The sequence below is a fragment of the Hemicordylus capensis genome, chromosome 2 (assembly GCF_027244095.1).
Source record: "Hemicordylus capensis ecotype Gifberg chromosome 2, rHemCap1.1.pri, whole genome shotgun sequence".
NCBI lineage: Eukaryota > Metazoa > Chordata > Lepidosauria > Squamata > Cordylidae > Hemicordylus > Hemicordylus capensis.
The window spans coordinates 201,499,596-201,517,875 of record NC_069658.1 but is presented as its reverse complement, the minus strand read 5'-3'; the positions used below and the strand labels follow the sequence as shown (position 1 = coordinate 201,517,875).

At 44.8% G+C, this 18,280-nt stretch overlaps 1 protein-coding gene across 6 annotated transcripts in view; it reads right to left on the bottom strand.

Annotated features, from left to right (window-relative positions):
• The window catches only part of LOC128345133 (cyclic AMP-dependent transcription factor ATF-7), a 170,841-nt gene that overhangs the window by 132,010 nt on the left and 20,551 nt on the right, over positions 1–18,280 (bottom strand). For 4 of the 6 annotated variants that reach the window (XR_008316277.1, XM_053296593.1, XM_053296597.1 and 1 more), the window contains exon 2: positions 15,938–16,000. The exons of the other annotated variants lie outside the window; for them this stretch is intronic. Coding sequence is in view for 3 of the 4 variants with exons in the window: in XM_053296593.1 (XP_053152568.1) it covers positions 15,938–15,996 (59 nt within the window). In the remaining variant the exon portion in view is untranslated. The remainder of the gene's footprint in view (positions 1–15,937; positions 16,001–18,280) is intronic. 6 annotated transcript variants of the gene reach the window in all.

Genomic DNA, 18,280 nt, shown 5'->3' with positions numbered 1-18,280 from the left:
TAGAGTCTGGAAGTTATAAATGTATAGATGACAGTGGTCATACATGAAGGTAGAAGCTACAGACCAAAATTTAAGTTCCACTGGTAGTAATGCAAATGTTTCTGACGTTTCCATGGAAATAAATGAAATCCAAATGCATAACTTCCCATATTTTGAAGGCCCAAATTCCCGAAAGCTCATTTCAAGTTTATGCACACCAGCCAACTTTATTTGTACAGAAGGCCGTCATTTTTCACAGGGTTACGTTCCCACCTACAACAGAGAATCCTAAAACCGCAACATTGGAAACCCTTAGCCTATGGGAATCTTGGGATTAGATTCCTCAGCACATTTTAAAGTGCTAAAAATCACCAAAAGTGCGGGGAGCAGAAACAGAGGCGTCCTTGGGGTAGGCCGACCAGGGTGATCACCCCCAGCCCCGCGCTCCTGCAGGCCCCGCATCTGCCTTCCTGCCCTGCAGCCAGCATGAGCTCTCAGATGCCTCCTCTGCACCTCGCATACTGGCAGCATGGGGCTGGCCAGGATTGGGAGGCTTGCCTGCCACTGTAAGGCTCCCCGTGCACTGGGGCGGGCTAGCGGCTACAACTGCACCCCACTCGACTGTCAGCTGTTCTGTGGGTGGGCAGGGCTTCTAGAGGCCTCTCTGCCAGCCTCCCTGAAGCTCTCCAGTACACACTTCCTGCAGGCAGCAGAAAAGAAAGGAGGCAGTGTGAGCACTAGCTGCCCACCAGAGCTCTGTACACACCCTCTGTCCTGCCACCGTGTTCTGAGCCTGTGCCTTGCTCCTCTTCAGAGCCAGCAATGGAAGGTATGGGATTGCCCTTTTGTGGTTATCTCCCCACCCCCATATATTTATGGAATTGCTTGCTGTAGGGCTTTGATATCGGGCACAGATGTAGGGCAGGGTGGCAGGGCTCTATATATTTAATTTGAAGTGGATTTGACAATCTAATTATTTTAAATATATATATTATTTTTTTCTAAAAACATCCCCCCCCCACAAAAAAGTCCTGTAAATGGCTTGTTTCATGGCAGAAAAATTACAAAAACATTTTTAACTGAAGCCTCGCCTTGGACCATAATTCCATCCGCATGTGGAGGAATCTGCCTGCTTTTCCACACTTTCCCCCCACATCCCATCCAGTATGCCTTGCAGCAGACAGATCACTGCTGCCTCCAGCTCAACCATCCGTGCCTGAGAAGCCAGCTTCTCTTCTACCGGATATGGCCATACTAAGGAACTTTCTACCGACAACACTGGAGCTACTCCTGTGATTAACCCCTTCCCCTCTACTCAAGGACCAAGGGAACGTTTTCCACCCGACGTGGCCAAGTGGCTTAAAGAATTTATAGCCAAGTAGTGCTGTGCTCTTACCACTATTCCTCAATTGGCAACCCCCACTTACCTGACCCTCAACCTAAGAACCCTAGGAGATCTCACTGCCCAACTCTAGTCCTCATCGTGGGGGCTATTCCTCCTGGGGGGGGGATGTTGTTCTCAAACAGCTGGTTCACAGGTGGAAATGGAGGCTGTTTCCACCTCCTCATTTGAGACACAGTCGCCACCTCCTAAGCAGCCATTCAATCAGTCTCACCCTCAGAGGTCTGTAGATGGACCATCTATACCAGTGCCTGTGTTTCTGGTTACCCTGGCCCTGCCACCTCTGCTGGCACAACCACCAGTTCCAGTATACCCAGTTTCTGACTCTGAATCTTCTCACTCTGGGTCTCTAGATCTTGCTCACCCACAAGATTCAGATGAGGAGGGTGAGTTATCTGAGGAAGAACTCTCCCAACCGGTGGTCATTTCCTCTCTCCTTTTTTTATTATGTTGACTTTGGTTCTTATTGCCAAGGCTAAGTGGGCAATTGACGATATTAAAGGTAAAGTGTGTCGTCGAGTCGGTGTTGACTCCTGGCACCCACAGAGCCCTGTGGTTGTCTTTGGTAGAATACACGAGGAATTTACCATTGCCTCCTCCCACACAGTATGAGATAATGCCTTTCGGCATCTTCCTATATCACTGCTGCCTGATATAGGTGTTTCCTATAGTCTGGGAATCATATCAGCAGGGATTCAAACTGGCTAGTCAAGTCATTTCCCCGCTGTGCCATTACCCACTCTGAAACTCCACAGGGCGCCTTTTCACTGGACCAACTCATGTTTCCCTCTCCCTCTGCTCCTACAGCCATTGTTCTTCTCCCCAATCTCTTTTGCAATGTTATATTGGCTGAATGGAAGGCTCTAGTGTCCACAAAACCAGTGGGCATCTGCCCTAAGTAACTTTACTCTTTACCTTCTGATGTAATGTCTCTTACTGTATTCAAGTAGATGCACCTATAGCCCAACTGGTCTCTGGCACTGTTCTGAACACATGACAGGAACAGTTAAAGGTACCAGAGGATAAGATGTTTAACCTACCACTTGCAAATCTCACTCACTCTTTGTTTTATTCCACCCTTCTACCTTGGGCACCAAGGTATCCAAGATAGCTTTGTTCAGGTGGATCCATGAATGCATCGCTCTTACCTATGAAATACTCAGCCTCCTGGTTCCAGTGGGCATCATGGCTCACTCTACTTGCAGTGTGTCCAACTCAGTGGCCTTTCCCACACATGTACCATTCTTAGATATCTGCAAAGCTGGTTTTCTATCACTCCTTTCATTCATCATTATAAAATCTCCTCATTCTGTCTGCCCAAGCAGCCTTTGGCTGCAAGGTGTTGCATCAGGTTGTCTAAATACATCCTCTCACACCCGTCTTATCGCTTGGGCATGTCCCATTATTAAGGATGACCTCCTACACTAGGGAAAAAGGAACCCTGGCTTACCAGGGTTTTCCCCAGTGTTTGGAGCTCATCTGACCCTCCCTAGGATGGATATAGTTGCTGTATGGGGCAGGGTCCCAGCACTTTGGGTGGAGGTGACTCCCAAGACATTTTCAGTTTTTAGGGTTTTCCTTGATGTTTGTTCCTGTTTGTTGTCTGCCTTGTAACCCTCCCTGCTCTTTCTGTCTTTGTCTTACTCTCTGCAACAGTCCCGGAACTGGGCTTTGGAGTTACCTGGAGGGTGGAACTAGTCTAATGCTGAACTCAGTCCTGTCTCCACGAGCATGCTAGGTACACAACCCATTACTAAAGATGATCACGGGGGGGGGGGGCCTTCACAGTAAGCCAATGTTCCCTTCCCTACTGCAGTAAAGCTGCCAGAAAGAGTTCTCTCTATCCATAGAGTACTTCACACTCAGTGAAATTAGAGCTAACTGTCGAATAAACAATATAGGGTTTTTTGGGGGGGAGGGTAAATGCACTATGCTCATGCTGGTTTGCAATCCAGAAGGCTCGAATGAGAACTGAGAAGCAAGGGGCATGTGTTGGGCTTTTACTCTTTTCCTTACAAATGCACTATATGTCCAAGCTGGTTGGACATGTCCAAACTGACTCACTCACACTATTTACATAGTACATTGTCAATATGATTCTGTCATCATATAACATGTTGAGGCCCCACACCTGCTGATTCGCCCCCAGCTCCACACCCCACTAGGGAAGGCCCTGAGCAGAAATAAGAAGAGTACAGCACAGTACCTTGAACCCTGAATCTCCTCCTATAATGCCCTCCCTTAACCGCCAAATCCTCTGAATTTTTTTTTAAATTTGCTGGAAAATCCTGTAAATACTGGGGGGAAGCTGCAACATGGCTCCACACGGCCTCCAAACCAGGACACCAAAAGTGTGAAATGCACAAAGGAACTGCAAATAGCCAAAAATCACCCCTGCAATAATGGAAATCGGGTATCTATAGTCCAACCATGAATAGCCAAATCTGTGATGGGAGAACCCGTGGAAAATTAGTCTCCTGTAAAACCCTCTCATAATAATCTTTTAACATTATTAGTATTCATACCCATACAAGCAAGCTTACTTCTCAAGTAACTTGAGAAACTGGGCCAAATATTAGGGAGGCAATAAAAATAAAAGATGCTAAAGCCACCATTAAAGCTGCCAGCATTAAATTGTACAGACTCTTAATGCCAGCAAACACTTTCTTACTATAGTATATACCACAATATGTGCTCTTGCCTAGAAAGAAAAATCACAAGTCACCAGCACAGAAAAAGTTACTGTTCCTGCAAAGAAAGCATTGGGAAGGATCCAGACTACGTAACAATAAAATATAACTCAGAGAAACTAGTCATGACTATCTTACATCCTGTTAGATAATTATTCATGACTAATTTGATCTGGACCCCGCCCATGCACTACAATAAATCAAATCAATGTTTATTTCGATCAAATATAGGTACAGAGTTTAAAAAGAATAAAATAAAATATTACAACTAACTGGATCATGACTCTGTCAATTGTTGTTTTCACCACTGCTGCACAAAACTTATCTACCATGCAGACTGTGGATTGATTTGTATTTTTAACAATAGCTTAGTATAGAACCCCTCCAGTCTGTCCAGATACCTCTGCAATAGAGGGGAAGATATACCTTGTACGGGGGTCCTTATAAAAGGGGCAATATAAGCAGACATGTTGGATTGATTCTATCTCCTCTGACCCACATCGGCAGGTTCTCTCCACTAGCAGCACTTTAAAAGATCTACCCTGCAGGAGTGCAGAGGGGAGAACATCATGTGTAACCCTAAATAACTCCTTCGCAGCCTAGAAAAGGAAAGCGTTGTTAAATAGCTTGCTGGTTCACCTACAAAGTTTACAACCCAACCCCTCATACCTGTATACTGAGACATTCCATTAACATAATTTTGATATTCTATATCATACACCCACTGGGAAAATACTTGTTTGGCTTGCTCGTCTTTTAAAGAAGTAAGGAGTTCTGTGAAAGAACCAATGACAATAACTTCTTCATAATTTCTGATTTCCATTTGGACAAGTGGTCATCTAAGAGGACTAACTGAGTTAATCCAACTGGAAAGAACTGCACTTTAGCCAATAGTTAATTATATACTTCCAAGCCCTTGCCTCAATTTTGGGCATCCCAGTCTCCAATCTGAGCGCTGCATTAAGCACACATCTGGAGACAGCAAGAACTTCTCCTATGGTATGGAAAAACCTCTTAATAGCCATTGACGACCTCAATGCTATTTGTGCAATATACTGAATGTGGGACTTCCACTTCAAGATATTTAAAACTGGACACCTGCTCAATTCTGTTTCTGTCAAAGATCCATTTTTGCAATCTCACACTTTTTGCAAACCTCATGATTTTCAATTTGTGAAAATTAATACTCAGCCTGTTCTCATTGGCTCTTGCTGCTTTTTAAAGATCAGATGGCATGCACAAGATGATTGCTGCGTCATCCGCATAGAGAAGTATAGGAATATCAATAACTGCCATTTTAGGAGGATGGAAATCTGGGTTATCCAAACATGTGGCTATTGAATGGATATAAAAATTAAATAGAGCAGGCATGAAAATACATCCCTGCTTAACCCCCTTATAGGTGGGAATCATTTTCAAGAGCAGCGCCTGTGGGTTGCATCTCACTCTTAAAGCAGTATTTGTGTAAAGCTTCTGGATGAGGAGAAATAGATGTTTATCAGTGGATGACTTGTTAATCCCCACCACCCCACCAAAGGATAGCTCTTGAAATCAAAAGCAAATCACTGAATCAAAAGCAAATTTGAAATTCAGAAAGGCCACATATAAGGCAGAGTTGGACCTACTAGTATACTTAGACATCAGATGATGTAAAACTAAAATGTGATCCATAGTTGAGCAGCTGAGTCTAAAACCAGCTTGCTCATCAGCAACCTTCAAGCTCCAACCAGTCCTGTTGCTTCTGACTTAAATGCCTTGAGTAGATCTTGCTCCCTAAACTAAAACTAATGGAGCGATAATTGGTTGGATCGTGCTTATTATCCTTTTTTTAAAAATTGGGAAAATTATCCCCAGGATGTGTGCACTACAATAAGACATTAAGACCTCTCCCCACTTTGCTATTAAAAATGCAAATACAACTATACAATGCAGACCCAGCCCTAGTCTTGCAAAAGCACTAAAATCTCTCCTAGTAAAATGCAAGGAAGGAAATGTGTGCTTTGAAATTGTTCCAAAAAATATCACTACTTAACAATGTTTCAGAGGAAACGGTTCAGCAAAATGTTCACTGAACCTTCTGAAGTATAAAGAGAAGCAGCTAATCCATGCACAAAGAACTTCAGATCTCCACACTCTTTAGAGGATTCCCATCTTTAAAGAGTCTCTCATCAAAAGCACATAATGCTTTGTATTGCTACTAACTTTCAAAATCACTGAGCATCTTGTCACGCACAATGGTATTATTCTTTATCATAATCAAGGAGTCAGACATTCTTGTTTGCCTCACCAACCCCATTCAATAGTCCAGTTAGAAAACCTAAAATGAGAAAAATGTCTGCCATCTGCAAAAAAAGTCTGTTCATTTTCCAACTTTTTTCCTTTCCCCAATGATGACTATTAAAAAACCTTCTTGCAACAAGTCATTAGACTGTTTCACAAGGACTCTTTCCTCTGGAGGAAGACAACTTCAGTACAGGTGGACCTCGTTATCTGTGGGGGTTCCATTCCTGCCAATTTCTGCATTGAGTCAATGGCAATGGGGGGGTTAAGTTCCTGAAGCCTAAAAAAATGCAAAAATTAGAGAAATAAAGTTCTGTATCATGCTCTCCAGGTCTCCAGCTGTCCAGGAATGTCCCTCAAAGTGCCGAATTTTGCCAATTTTCTGTGAAAAAATTTTTAACACGAAAGAGCCACAAAATGGCTCTGTTTAATAAAATGGTGGCCGGAAATGACCTCCAAGGTCAATTCCAGCCACCTAGGATCCATGAATTTTAACCATTTATGTACCCATATATACCACAATGGCCCGACTGTGGATATGCAAAACCGCGGATGCCAGGACTGTGGAATCCGAGGCCCACCTGTATATAACCCAATGTTTTAGGACTCAACAATGGTATCACATTTCATAATCTCCACGCCCCCCACCCCCCCTGCCCTCTGAATCGATGTTATGGACATGCAGAAAACCAGATATATACATTCTAAGAAATTTTGTCTGACAAGGGTGTATTATTTCCAGTGATGCACCATTTTCCAACTACTGAATCCCTAAAGCTGCTTACATCAATCATAAAATAAAATGATAAAAATAAACAGAAGCAGGCAATAGAACAAGCTGAGATAACATGTCACCAGGCTTCTGAGTGGTGTTGAACCACCCTCCTAAGCGGGCTGATGGTGCCGATCTGACAGGGGAGTTCATAAAATGGGAGCCACCAGGGGAATAGCAAGCTGGGCAGCGGCCCAGGGATAGATCCCATCGCACTGGCTGGATGAAAGGAAGCACCCAGCTGGCATGAAGCAAGCCCTCAGCAGGCTGGAGAGGAAGAGGCGACTGCCAGGCTTTCCTTCCTCTCTGTGCACACGGCTTCCACGCCGGCAAGGAAAGTGTGGTGAGGGAGATACAAGTTGGTAGTGGCAAAGGAGAAATGCTGCTACGACTGCAACAGTGGGGGGCGGGGCCAAAAGAAATGAGGCCAATGGAGCAGAGTGGCAATGGGCACCCGGGTGTGTGTGTGTGTGTGTGTGTGTGTGTGTGTGTGTGTGTGTGAAGGAGTGCACTGGCAGTCCCCGAGGCTTCAGCGGCCCAAGGACTCTCGCCCACCCACCCCCGCTCCATTCGTCCTACATGCCTGAGCGCCACCACTGCAAATGACAAGCTTGCTTTCCTCAGTGGAGGAAGGCAAGATTAAAGCACAACATTTATGTAAAACCAATGCCTGTTCCTGAAAACTTTGCACACCAACTTTATCAAGAGCTTTCTTTACACAATGGTTTGGATCTTAAAGCACTCAGGCAAAAGGCACTTCTATTCAGGAAAGGGAGCGGGGAGAGACTTTCACCAGTCTCCCCTTCCTTCTCCTGCTTCCTGTGCCACATGTCATCCTGTAACCCTCAGGAGTAGATTTTTAGGAAGCACAGGTGGCTACAGAGGGAAAGGGGAGCCTGGAAAGCTCAATTCAGTGCACGTTTATGAAAGAATGGACACAAAGAGCAAAAACTAATATTGGAATTTGTATTTAATTTACCATGGGCATAAAATTAGGTCTATTGAGGTTTTAAAAATGGATAGTTGTATTGATTGTGTGAATAGGTCATGTGACGTGGCAGAAATTTAGAATGCTGTGTATGTGGTACTTTTAAATCTAGTGAAAAACTGGCAAGTTAAAAGGCATATTCCCAGATCCAAGTAAGGAAACTCTCAAAACAGGAAAATTTAGTGCCTTCACCTACAAAGAAATGATGATAATTTGCTGGGGTGGCGGGTAACAAAATTAAACACCCAACAGAATTTCTTGAATGTATTTATAGTTCTGTTTTGTTGAAATACAGTTGCAATATGATGATTCTTCTGATCTATTATATAACTAGACTTGTAATAATAATATTTTGAGCAATATGGGTTATTTTTCTATAAGAAATTCAAGTAACTGACATACATATGAACATATGTCAGGTCTTGACAAATTTTATTTGGCTCTAGGAGCCAATCCAAAAATTTAGGAGTCACAATGAACACTTGACAAAATTACCAGATTTTGTGCTGGACCCTGTGAAGGGGGAAGGCAAATGGGCTTTTCTTTATCCCCGTTATAAATAATACACTTAGAGCAGAAACAGGGCTGCCGGGGACAAATCAAGATTTTATTAAATACTAGTGTTTTCAAGCCCGTTAAAATAATGGGCGCTAGTAGGGGAGAGTTTCTTCGCCGCCGCCGCCAAGAGTGCCCCACTCCCTATTGCCCTTTCCCCTGCCCCACTCCCTCTTGCCCCTCCCCCCTGCCCCACTTCCTCTTGCCCTTCCCCCTCCCCCACTTCCTCTTGCCCTTCCCCCTTGCCCACTCCCTCTTGCCCCCCCTCCCCCACTCCCTCTTGCCCTCCCCCCTGCCCCACTCCCTCTTGCCCTTCCCCTACCCCCTCCCTCTTCCCCTCCCCCTCCCCCCTGCCCCACTCCCTCTTGCCCTTCCCCCTTGCCCACTCCCTCTTGCCCTCCCCCTCCCCTTGCCCCTCCCTCTTGCCCTCCTCCTGCCCCACTCCCTCTTGCCCTTCCCCTGCCCCCTCCCTCTTCCCCTCCCCCCTGCCCCACTTCCTCTTGCCCTTCCCCCTTGCCCACTCCCTCTTGCCCTCCCCCTCCCCCTGCCCCACTCCCTCTTGCCCTCCCCCCTGCCCCACTCCCTCTTGCCCTTCCCCTGCCCCCTCCCTCTTGCCCTTCCCCTGCCCCCTCCCTCATCCCCTCCCCCCTCCCCCCTGCCCCACTCCCTCTTGCCCCTCCCCCCTGCCCCCTCCCCTCTGCCCCCCGCATTTTAAAATTTTTATCTTACCGGCCCTCCGCTCCTCCTTCCGGGCGGCAAACAGTTTACAGTTTACATTTTTGGAAGCGGCAAGGGGAAGCAGGAGGAGGAGGAGGCGGCGACTGGGTCCGATGACGGCCACGGCGGGCCCGGCACGCCACGCAGCCTTCTGTGGCCGCTACCACCGCTTGTCCGTCGTTGCGGCCGGCTGCCGGACAGCCACCGCTCCCCCCATTTCCACCTTCAGCCCCTGGTATCGGGGCCCACTGCGGGCTGCCCGTCTGCTGCCGGGCCGGGCCCGCAACCACCAACTGTCGCCCCTCTGCGGCCGCTGCCATGAGCCCCACTCGCTGCCCCGTTGTCCCGTTGCGGCTGCCATCAGTCCCTGCCGGCCCGCCACGGCCAGCATCGGCCCCAGTTGCCAGCCACCGCTCCCCCCATTTCCACCTTCAGCCCCTGGTATCGGGGCCCACTGCGGGCTGCCCATCCGCTGCCGGGCCGGCCCCGCAACCACTAATTGTTGCCCCTCCGCGGCCGCCGCCGCCGCCATGGGCCCCACTCGCCGCCCCGTTGTCCTGTTGAGGCGGCGGCCGCCGCCATCGGTCCCTGGCAGCCCGCCACGGCCAGCATCGGCTCCAGTCGCCGCCGCCGCCTCCTGCTGCTGCTTCCCCTCACCGCTTACCGGGACCCAACATGGCCGCCCGTGTCCCTGCGGCCGTATCTTTTTCGGACGTTCTGGGCATGCGCTCCGAGAAAGACACGGGCAGGGACATGGGATCAGACTCAAGCTCTTTATTATAGAGGATCCCCACCTCGGAATATTCTAATCTAGGCGCCACAGTAAAATTTCTAGGTGCCATAGCATCCTGGTGTTCCGATTTGTCAAGCCCATATATACATAAGAAATTTCCTGTTACATTTTAATGTTACAACAATTCTTGTTCACTGACATTACATTAATTAACTAATTGCTCAACTTTACTTTACCAAGTGGACTCCTTTTATTACAAACCTTCAGCTCAGATATCCCATAAAGAGGTGTGTTTGTGTGTGCGCACATGCACACAGGTGCAGCACGGGGAGGCATACACACACTACAGCGTAAGAAGGCTGGAGGGCTCCAAGTATGCCCTGGGAGACCTTCAAGTAACCCCCGGGGGTAGTAGCCCATGTTGAGAACTCCTGCTCTAGGACTGTTTGCTAACCCGCATGCTTCCTACTAAAATAACCTTTCCAGCAGTGCACTGGCAAAAGCTGTTTTCCAAAAAAAGGAGGGGAGAGGAATAAATCTTTGTTTCCTTTCCGTTTATAGATTTCAACATAGTAAGGCGGAGCATTATGTTTTCTTGAACAGTAAAGCGGTGGTGACAAAGTCTAACAGACTGTTTTAATTATCTTACTGCTGCGATGACACAATCATTTCAACTGGCTGAAGTTTTGGATGACTGGGGAATATTCTGCTGTGACAGACTTGAGACATACATCACAGTAGCAGTAATTGGTACTTCTGCTTTGCTGGATTATTATTCCTATAAACAAAGATGAGATTCTTAGAATCCATTCAGATTTTTTATTTATTTTGTTTTATACTATCACCACATGATGGGAACTAGGCCATCAGATTAATGCATCACATGACAGGCTCTGAGGTCATCCCACTTTTGGCATGTTTCAGAAACTTGGCTTACCCAGAGTATACAAACCAGAATCTAGCATAACTCAGGCACTTTCAGATGTCCAAATTTCAATTGCTTCATGATTCATGAGTAAAATGTATGCAAGCACACATGGCATGAAAAATTTGTTGCTTGACCAGGATTGTTTGAAAGTATGCTTATATAGAATTTAAGCTAATGATGAGAGAATCTAAGGTACAGGGTTTTTTTTAATTGTTAGATTTATATACCACCTTTCATAAAATTATCCCAAGGCAATTTAAGGTATAATTACACAGGTAATAGAAAAATAGCAGGGGGAAACACATCAGCTGTATGAACTTGGAAAATACGAGCCTGGAAAATCTTGATCAATGACGCCCGTAGTCATTTATCTTTTTCTAGAACATCCAGCAAAACCTTGAAGTAGTGTGCAGGATTAAGCATGCTTGTATCTCACTTAAGATCAGTGGCCAACATAATAGGTCAAAGATATCATCATCATGAATATTAATCACCACATCTCATTATATTCTATAAACAAGTTAAGAGCCGTATATACAGATGAGAGATGACAGACCTGATCAATCCTATTCTTCAGGTGGTGTGCATCCACACAGACACACTCAAGCCCTTGCCCCCCCCGCCCCCCCAAAAAGTGCAGTCATAAATGTGGTCAATATATGAATAGAGGATTTGGAGGGATGGAGTAGACTCGAGCAAGGAAGAGTTACAAATGATTATAAATGCGGGATGTGTGTGTGGGGGGGAATAGAAAGTGAAAATAAAAGTGAACAAAACATATTCATGCAATCCTGAGGAAACCTTTTTGGAGCGTATCCTCCAGTGCACTGCAGAAGGGAAACACCTATCATGGCAGCAGGTTGTAAAAGAGACGCCGTCTGGAAATATTTTAAATTAAGTTTCTGTGGGTAAGACAGGCATGCGTGTGAAATGCGAACAATGGACCAAAGAAATGTAAGGCCTGGTTGCCTGAAGGAAACAACATTATGAGAAGTGTGTACCTATTATAGTGTGCACCTACCTTCTAAAAATTAAACCTACATCTATCTCTGAATATGTATTAAGGTTATTTTAGACAACAAGAATGTACTTTTACTAGAAAACGATGATTTTCCAGACTAGTGATTTAAAATCAAATTAACCCTGAGTAAAAATACAACTCCAAGTAATATAAAAGAAAACTACAAATTACTAAAAATAATCACCTGAGTTAAAACTATTTAAAAGCTCTATGTCTCAGACAGTGATAAGAGGAAAAGCCTTCTGAAACAAAGACTTCAGCAGATGCCAGAAAGTCATCAAAGAGTGGACAAGCTAGATTTCATGGGGAATTCACAAAGAGGGGGGCCTTCACACAAAGGGAAGGCCCTCTTCTGCATTGCTGCCAGATAAATCCATGGCAGGAGTTGGCACATGCAGATGGCATTCCCTGCAAGTTTGTAAAAGGCTGGGCAGACTCATGTGGGAATAGACAGTCCAACAAGTACCTTGGTCCTAAACTGTTTAGGGCTTTAAAGAATGGCACCAGTCCATACGTCCTGCACAAACAGGATTCTCACGGCTGCATTCTAGAAACATAGGAAGCTACCTTATACTAAGTCAGACCCTTGGTCCATCTAGTTCAGTATTGTCTACATTGCCTGGCAGCAGCCATCTATACCAACGGAAGTTTCTAAAGGATGTTCACAGGCATCCCCATGTTAACAATAATCCAATCTAGATGTCACAAAGACATGGATCACTATGGCCAGATCCGACCAAGACAGAAACAGATGCAGCTAATGCACCAGCCAAAGCTTGGCAAAAGCCCCTCAAGCCACAGCAGTAGACACTGAGATGTAATGCTAATTCTAGTAGGACTCCCAGGCTGCAAACCAGCTCCTTCAAGGGGAGGGCAACCCACCAAGAATAATTTTGCATGTAATAATCATTTTGCATCTAAAATAATTAGTAGGTTTGTTACAAGGAAAACAGCTTGAATGTTGAGCTTAGCCCAATATTTTAAAGACTTTTTGAGTTAGTCTTCTCTTAACTTACCTCCCAGGCAGTGATATGGAGCAGAAAATTTTCCATTAATACAGGGTTGGATAATTCTCAGGCACCAGCTTGTTATGGTGCCTGGAAATTGTGAGGTGCCTGAACCAGACAATGGATGGAGACGACCAGTGGGAGGAGTGAGCGTGCAAGGTGGGGATGGGTTGCTCCCTCTTCCTCCTGGTCACAGCAATCCATTGCCTGGCTGAGTCAAACAGATGCAACCAGGGAAAAGAGAAAGCAACCCAACCCCTCCTTGACAGCTCACTCTTCTTGCTGGTTGTGTCGATCCATCACCAGCTTAAGCCAGATGGACACAGCCATCTGGGGTGAGCAAAGAAAGTGAGGGCAAGTGGGGAGTTGGTTTTCCCCCTCTCCATGGAGCAGAGAGAGTTTCCAGAGCTGAGCAGAATGTCAGCCTCCCCAGAGCAGGTGGTACGGCTGGGGGCAAGTGGCAAATCCACCACTACCACTCTGCCCTGCAGCAGAGGGCAGTCTAGCTCCTAAATATTTTGCTTAGCTTCCAGAACCAAAGAAAATTTGGCAAAGCCTGCATTAAATGTATTTTTCTGTAGAAAATTCCTTTCATTTGCAGCAAGTTTTACAAATAAAATTCCAGAATTAAGCCATGGTAGCATCAGTTAGTAGGGAAGGAAATCAAAACTAAGCACACAGAGCTTTTCTTGAGCTGTGGAGGTTAGAAAACTATCGAAAATTTTGTTAGCTGCAGGAATTACATGTCAAATGAGACCATCATCTATTTAGGGAGTTAGGAAAATTTGCTGTTGATTCATCTTATGAAGGTAGTTGTACAGTAATGCCTAGGGATGTGCACAAATGTTTAAGCGGAGTGGGGAGCGGTATCTTTAAGCATGAGTTACCTGCTCCTCCACTGCCCCACCATTTTTCCGGGAAGCACACAACCGCAGGGCTTCACACAGCAGCCTGCATGTGGTGGTGGGACGGTCATGGCCACCGTGCAAGTGTGACAGCCATGTGCGTGATCAGCATGGTATTGCTGACCACACACATGGCCGCTGTGCATGTATGAGGGCCATGTGCGTCTCGCCGCTGCGATCAGGCTGCTGGGTAAGGCCCTGTGAGAGGTACAGGTAAGGACCTGCTTTACTCATGCTTAAAGGTACCTCTCCCTGCCCCACCGAATCAATTCGTGCACATCCCTAGTCATGCCCCATCCGAAAGAGAACTGTGTATGACATTATTATAGTGAATCCTCAAAAAGAGGATGGTTGGCAAATGTATATGTTGCAGAAGGACATACACAAACAATGCAACAAGACATCTGGCATCGTTCCAAGAGTGTCCAGAAATACCTAAACAGTGTGTTTATTTATTATTCCCCATTAAACAAATATTTCAGTTCAACTACTTGAAAAATGTTCTTTACATTTATACAACATGTAAAGTTAATATGGTGTACTTTTTAAGGTGTATTTAAAAACAAAAACAAAACCTAAATACATAGGTCAAACAACAGCAAGCCAAATCAGATCACAATCTATTCAGGACATTGGGGAAATCGGCATAGTAAGATTTTCTGAGGGGAGGGGAAATGCAAATGAAGGGGAACGTTATTCAGGGGAGAAAAAAATTAAATTCAAAAGTTTCTGGAGAACCAACATCACTGCTCCTTGGACTCACCCCTGCAACCTCAAACTAACCAGTCATTTGGCATGGAGTATGTGCAGAATCACAAAATGACATGTATCCCATAGCTATGTAGGAGAACCGTAGACTGGGCCTAGTTGATATTGAAGAGTTCAGTAGAAGTCAGAGATGTGGAGTATTTTATTTTTCAATTGTGGGCCATCTCCAGCCTCAAAGGCAGGATGCCTCTGAGTACCAGTTGCACGGGAGTTACAGCAACAGTGAGGGCATGCCCTCAACTCCTGCCTGTGGCTTCCAGCGGCATCTGGTGGGCCACTGTGCGAAACAGGATCCTGGACTAGATGGGCCTTGGGCCTGATACAGCAGGGCTGTTCTTATGTTCAATGGAAAAAATACTTCCCATACTTTATTTTTCTGTGAAAATTTTTTTGAATCTTAAAAATGCATTGGCCGACATCCAGATTACCACTGCACACATGCAGCAGTGCGAGTTCCTGTGCTTCACTTGAACAAGAGGTGTTTTCCCCCTTGTGCAACCCTCAGGGACATATTTTGGTGACACACAATGGGTTTCAGAGGAAAGGGGAAACTGGTTAAAAAATTAGCCTTTCCCCCAACTCAGGCAACAGCGCAGTGGCAGTCTGGCACACAAACACATACTGCTAGTTAGGATGTTGGACCTTGTTTCATAAAATTCATTAGTAAATGAATGGGTGTCAATGCAGTTTTAGGCACGCCTGTCAACTTCAAAATTGTAATTAATGTTTTTCAGAGCATTATACTTAGGAAATGTGTGTGAGAGAGTACATATATCTCTTAACTAATATTCCAACAAAACTAATTTATTGCCACCTAAAATTCTGAAATTATTTCATTTAAATTAAGTATTTTATTTATTTCCCTGCCCCATAAAGTATTTAACTACTGGTGGACTTCATTATCCACAGGGGTTCTGTTCTCAGCTACAACCATGGATGACGGAACCGTGGATAACCAGGCAATAGGGCAGGCCTGCTCAACTTAGGGCCCCCAGCTGTTTTTGGACTACAACTCTCATAATACCCAGCCACAGTAGCCAATAGCCAGGGATTATGGGGATTGTAGGCCAACATCTGCAAGATGGATGAAGTTGGGCAGTCCTGCATTCGGACAATGAGAATTGGGGGGTTAGGTTCCGGGAGGCTGGAGAAAAGGGCAAAAAAGAAGCGGGGGTGAAATAAAATGCCCTACCATGCTCCATGGGTCTCTAGATGTCCAGGAATGCCCCTCCCAAGTCCCAAATCTGCCATTTTTCTGCAAAAAAAATCAGAGAAAAATATGTGTGTGAGTGTGTGTGTTTTAAGAGCCACAAAATGTCTCCTTTTCTTAAAATAGTGGCTGGAAATGACCTTGGACACCATTTTCAGCTACCTAGGAACCACAGATACATGGGTTTTAACCCTTTTGTATCTGCAGATATTGAGGTCAGGTAGTTATTATCTGACCGTAGATTCACAGAACCACAAACAGCGGTACCACAATTAACGAGGTCCACCTGTATCTGGCTACCTGCCCAACCTTTGAGAAGTAGTGTAGGAAATTTAATATGGTGTTCTGTTTTTTTAACTAAATAAATAGGTCAAATAACATGCCAGATCAGATCACAATCTATTTACAGCACGAAGAAAATTTGCATTGTAAAATTTAAGCAATTAATACAAGTTTTATGCAAATGAGCCAAGTTTTTCCAGAAAACCAACATCTCTGGCAGGAGTGCTACCGTATATTTTCTTCATCCAGGCAAGGCCTTCTCTAGGTTTTAACCCAAAGGACAGGAGCTGAGCAGCTCTATCCTCTTGCTGCTGCTTATTTAGAATTCTTGCTCATTGTCTCAGAGAGAAAGCAGAAATCCCCTAACCACTGTTTGCATTCCAGCACTGACAGATCACACCTAGAGGTCCAGCTTTCACAAACTTCTGCAGGTATCTCTCAGTCCCCAGAGAGTCCTAACTACAATCTGATAACTTAGCACTTAATATAAAATAGTTTTGATTGTAAGCTTTTTTTTGAGGGGGGGGGGATTACAGACATATTTGGAACTTGTGACTTGTAAATAGTTAAGCCTGCTGCATATTTAAATAATATCACCTTTTCTAAGTTCGGGCAAGCGCTATCTTTAGCTCGATTAAATGCGCTTCCTACAGTGGTGCTTTATGGGAGGTTCAGGGGGGTTCCTTATGCATCCTGACTTTGTCCTTGTGGGTCTGGTGATATTGAGACTGCTGAACATGTTCTCTTATATTGTAACCTCTATAAGAATGATTGTTCAGCTCTTATTTTGCCTTATCTTGTGACGTTTCCTGGTCACTCAGACTAATTTCTCTTTAAAAATTTATTGTCAGATTTTAATTATAAGTACACCAACTCAGTGGCTAAATTCTGTTATATTTTATGTAAATTACGCTCTGCTGTGTGTGATAATGCTTCTGGTCAATGATTGAAATAAAAATGACTGACTGTAAATAGTTAAACTAGATGTCTTGCTTGCTTCTTGTTGGCAAACATTTCGCAATTACATTTTCAAACAGCTTTATAACTTCTTGTGCCAGAAAAACCTAAACAGAGATTCTCAGAATTCTAAGATCCTGTGGACAACAAAAGAGTGCCTTTCAGGGCAAGCATGACAAATTCTTCCTTGTGTGAAGAAGCTGTATTTGTCCTTCAGTACAGCTGCACTCACTCCTAAAGTTGTTGTACACAAAAGTGCAAAACTATGTGTTAACACCTCTTGTGGTTTTTTAAAAAGCTGAAATAAATGTAGCTTTTAACCCACAAAGTTAATACTAAAACATTGTGCCAGAATCAATGCAAGAGACTGTCTGAACTAAATCATAGCCACACTGATGAAATTTTGTGGGCAGGCAAGCCCCAATTCTGCCAGCCATATGGAAAACTAATGCAGGGGAAGAAGGAAGAGTCATAAACAGAAGAATTCCACATAGATTTTGTTGGAAGTGAAGGACTCTGCGCTGTCTCATATCTCAATGACAGAGGGGGACAGACTAGTGAGTCAGAGGGCTAGAGGGATCAAGGCATTGGTCATTCCTCCTCTCTACTGCTCTGACACTATCCCTTTAGTATGTAGATTGCTACTCTCAGGTACTTCCTCCCTCCCTCCCTTCTTCTCCCTGTCACACACGCTTGCCTCTCTCTGCACCATGTGTGCACAGAGATGCAGACAGCATCGGTCTGCATCCAGCTAGCTAGCTAGATTAGAGATACTATCTCTCCACTTTCCTATCTAGAATGGAGTTCTCCAATAAAGACTCTGTATATTGATTTGAAACTATGAACTGGCTCCAAGTTTCTTTTACACTCAGCAGACACGCATGCCTCAGCAGACTCCGCTGTGTTGTGCCTCAGTGCACTCTACTGTAATAGAAGGGTATCTCTTACCAGAGAGAATTCCCAACAGATTTGATTATTTAAGATCTTAGTAACACCTAAGAAATATTGAAACCTGAGGTTACTAATAAGTTCAAATGGGAAGGACACACTTCAAATTCAGCTCTAATTGTTCCCTAAAGGCAGCTT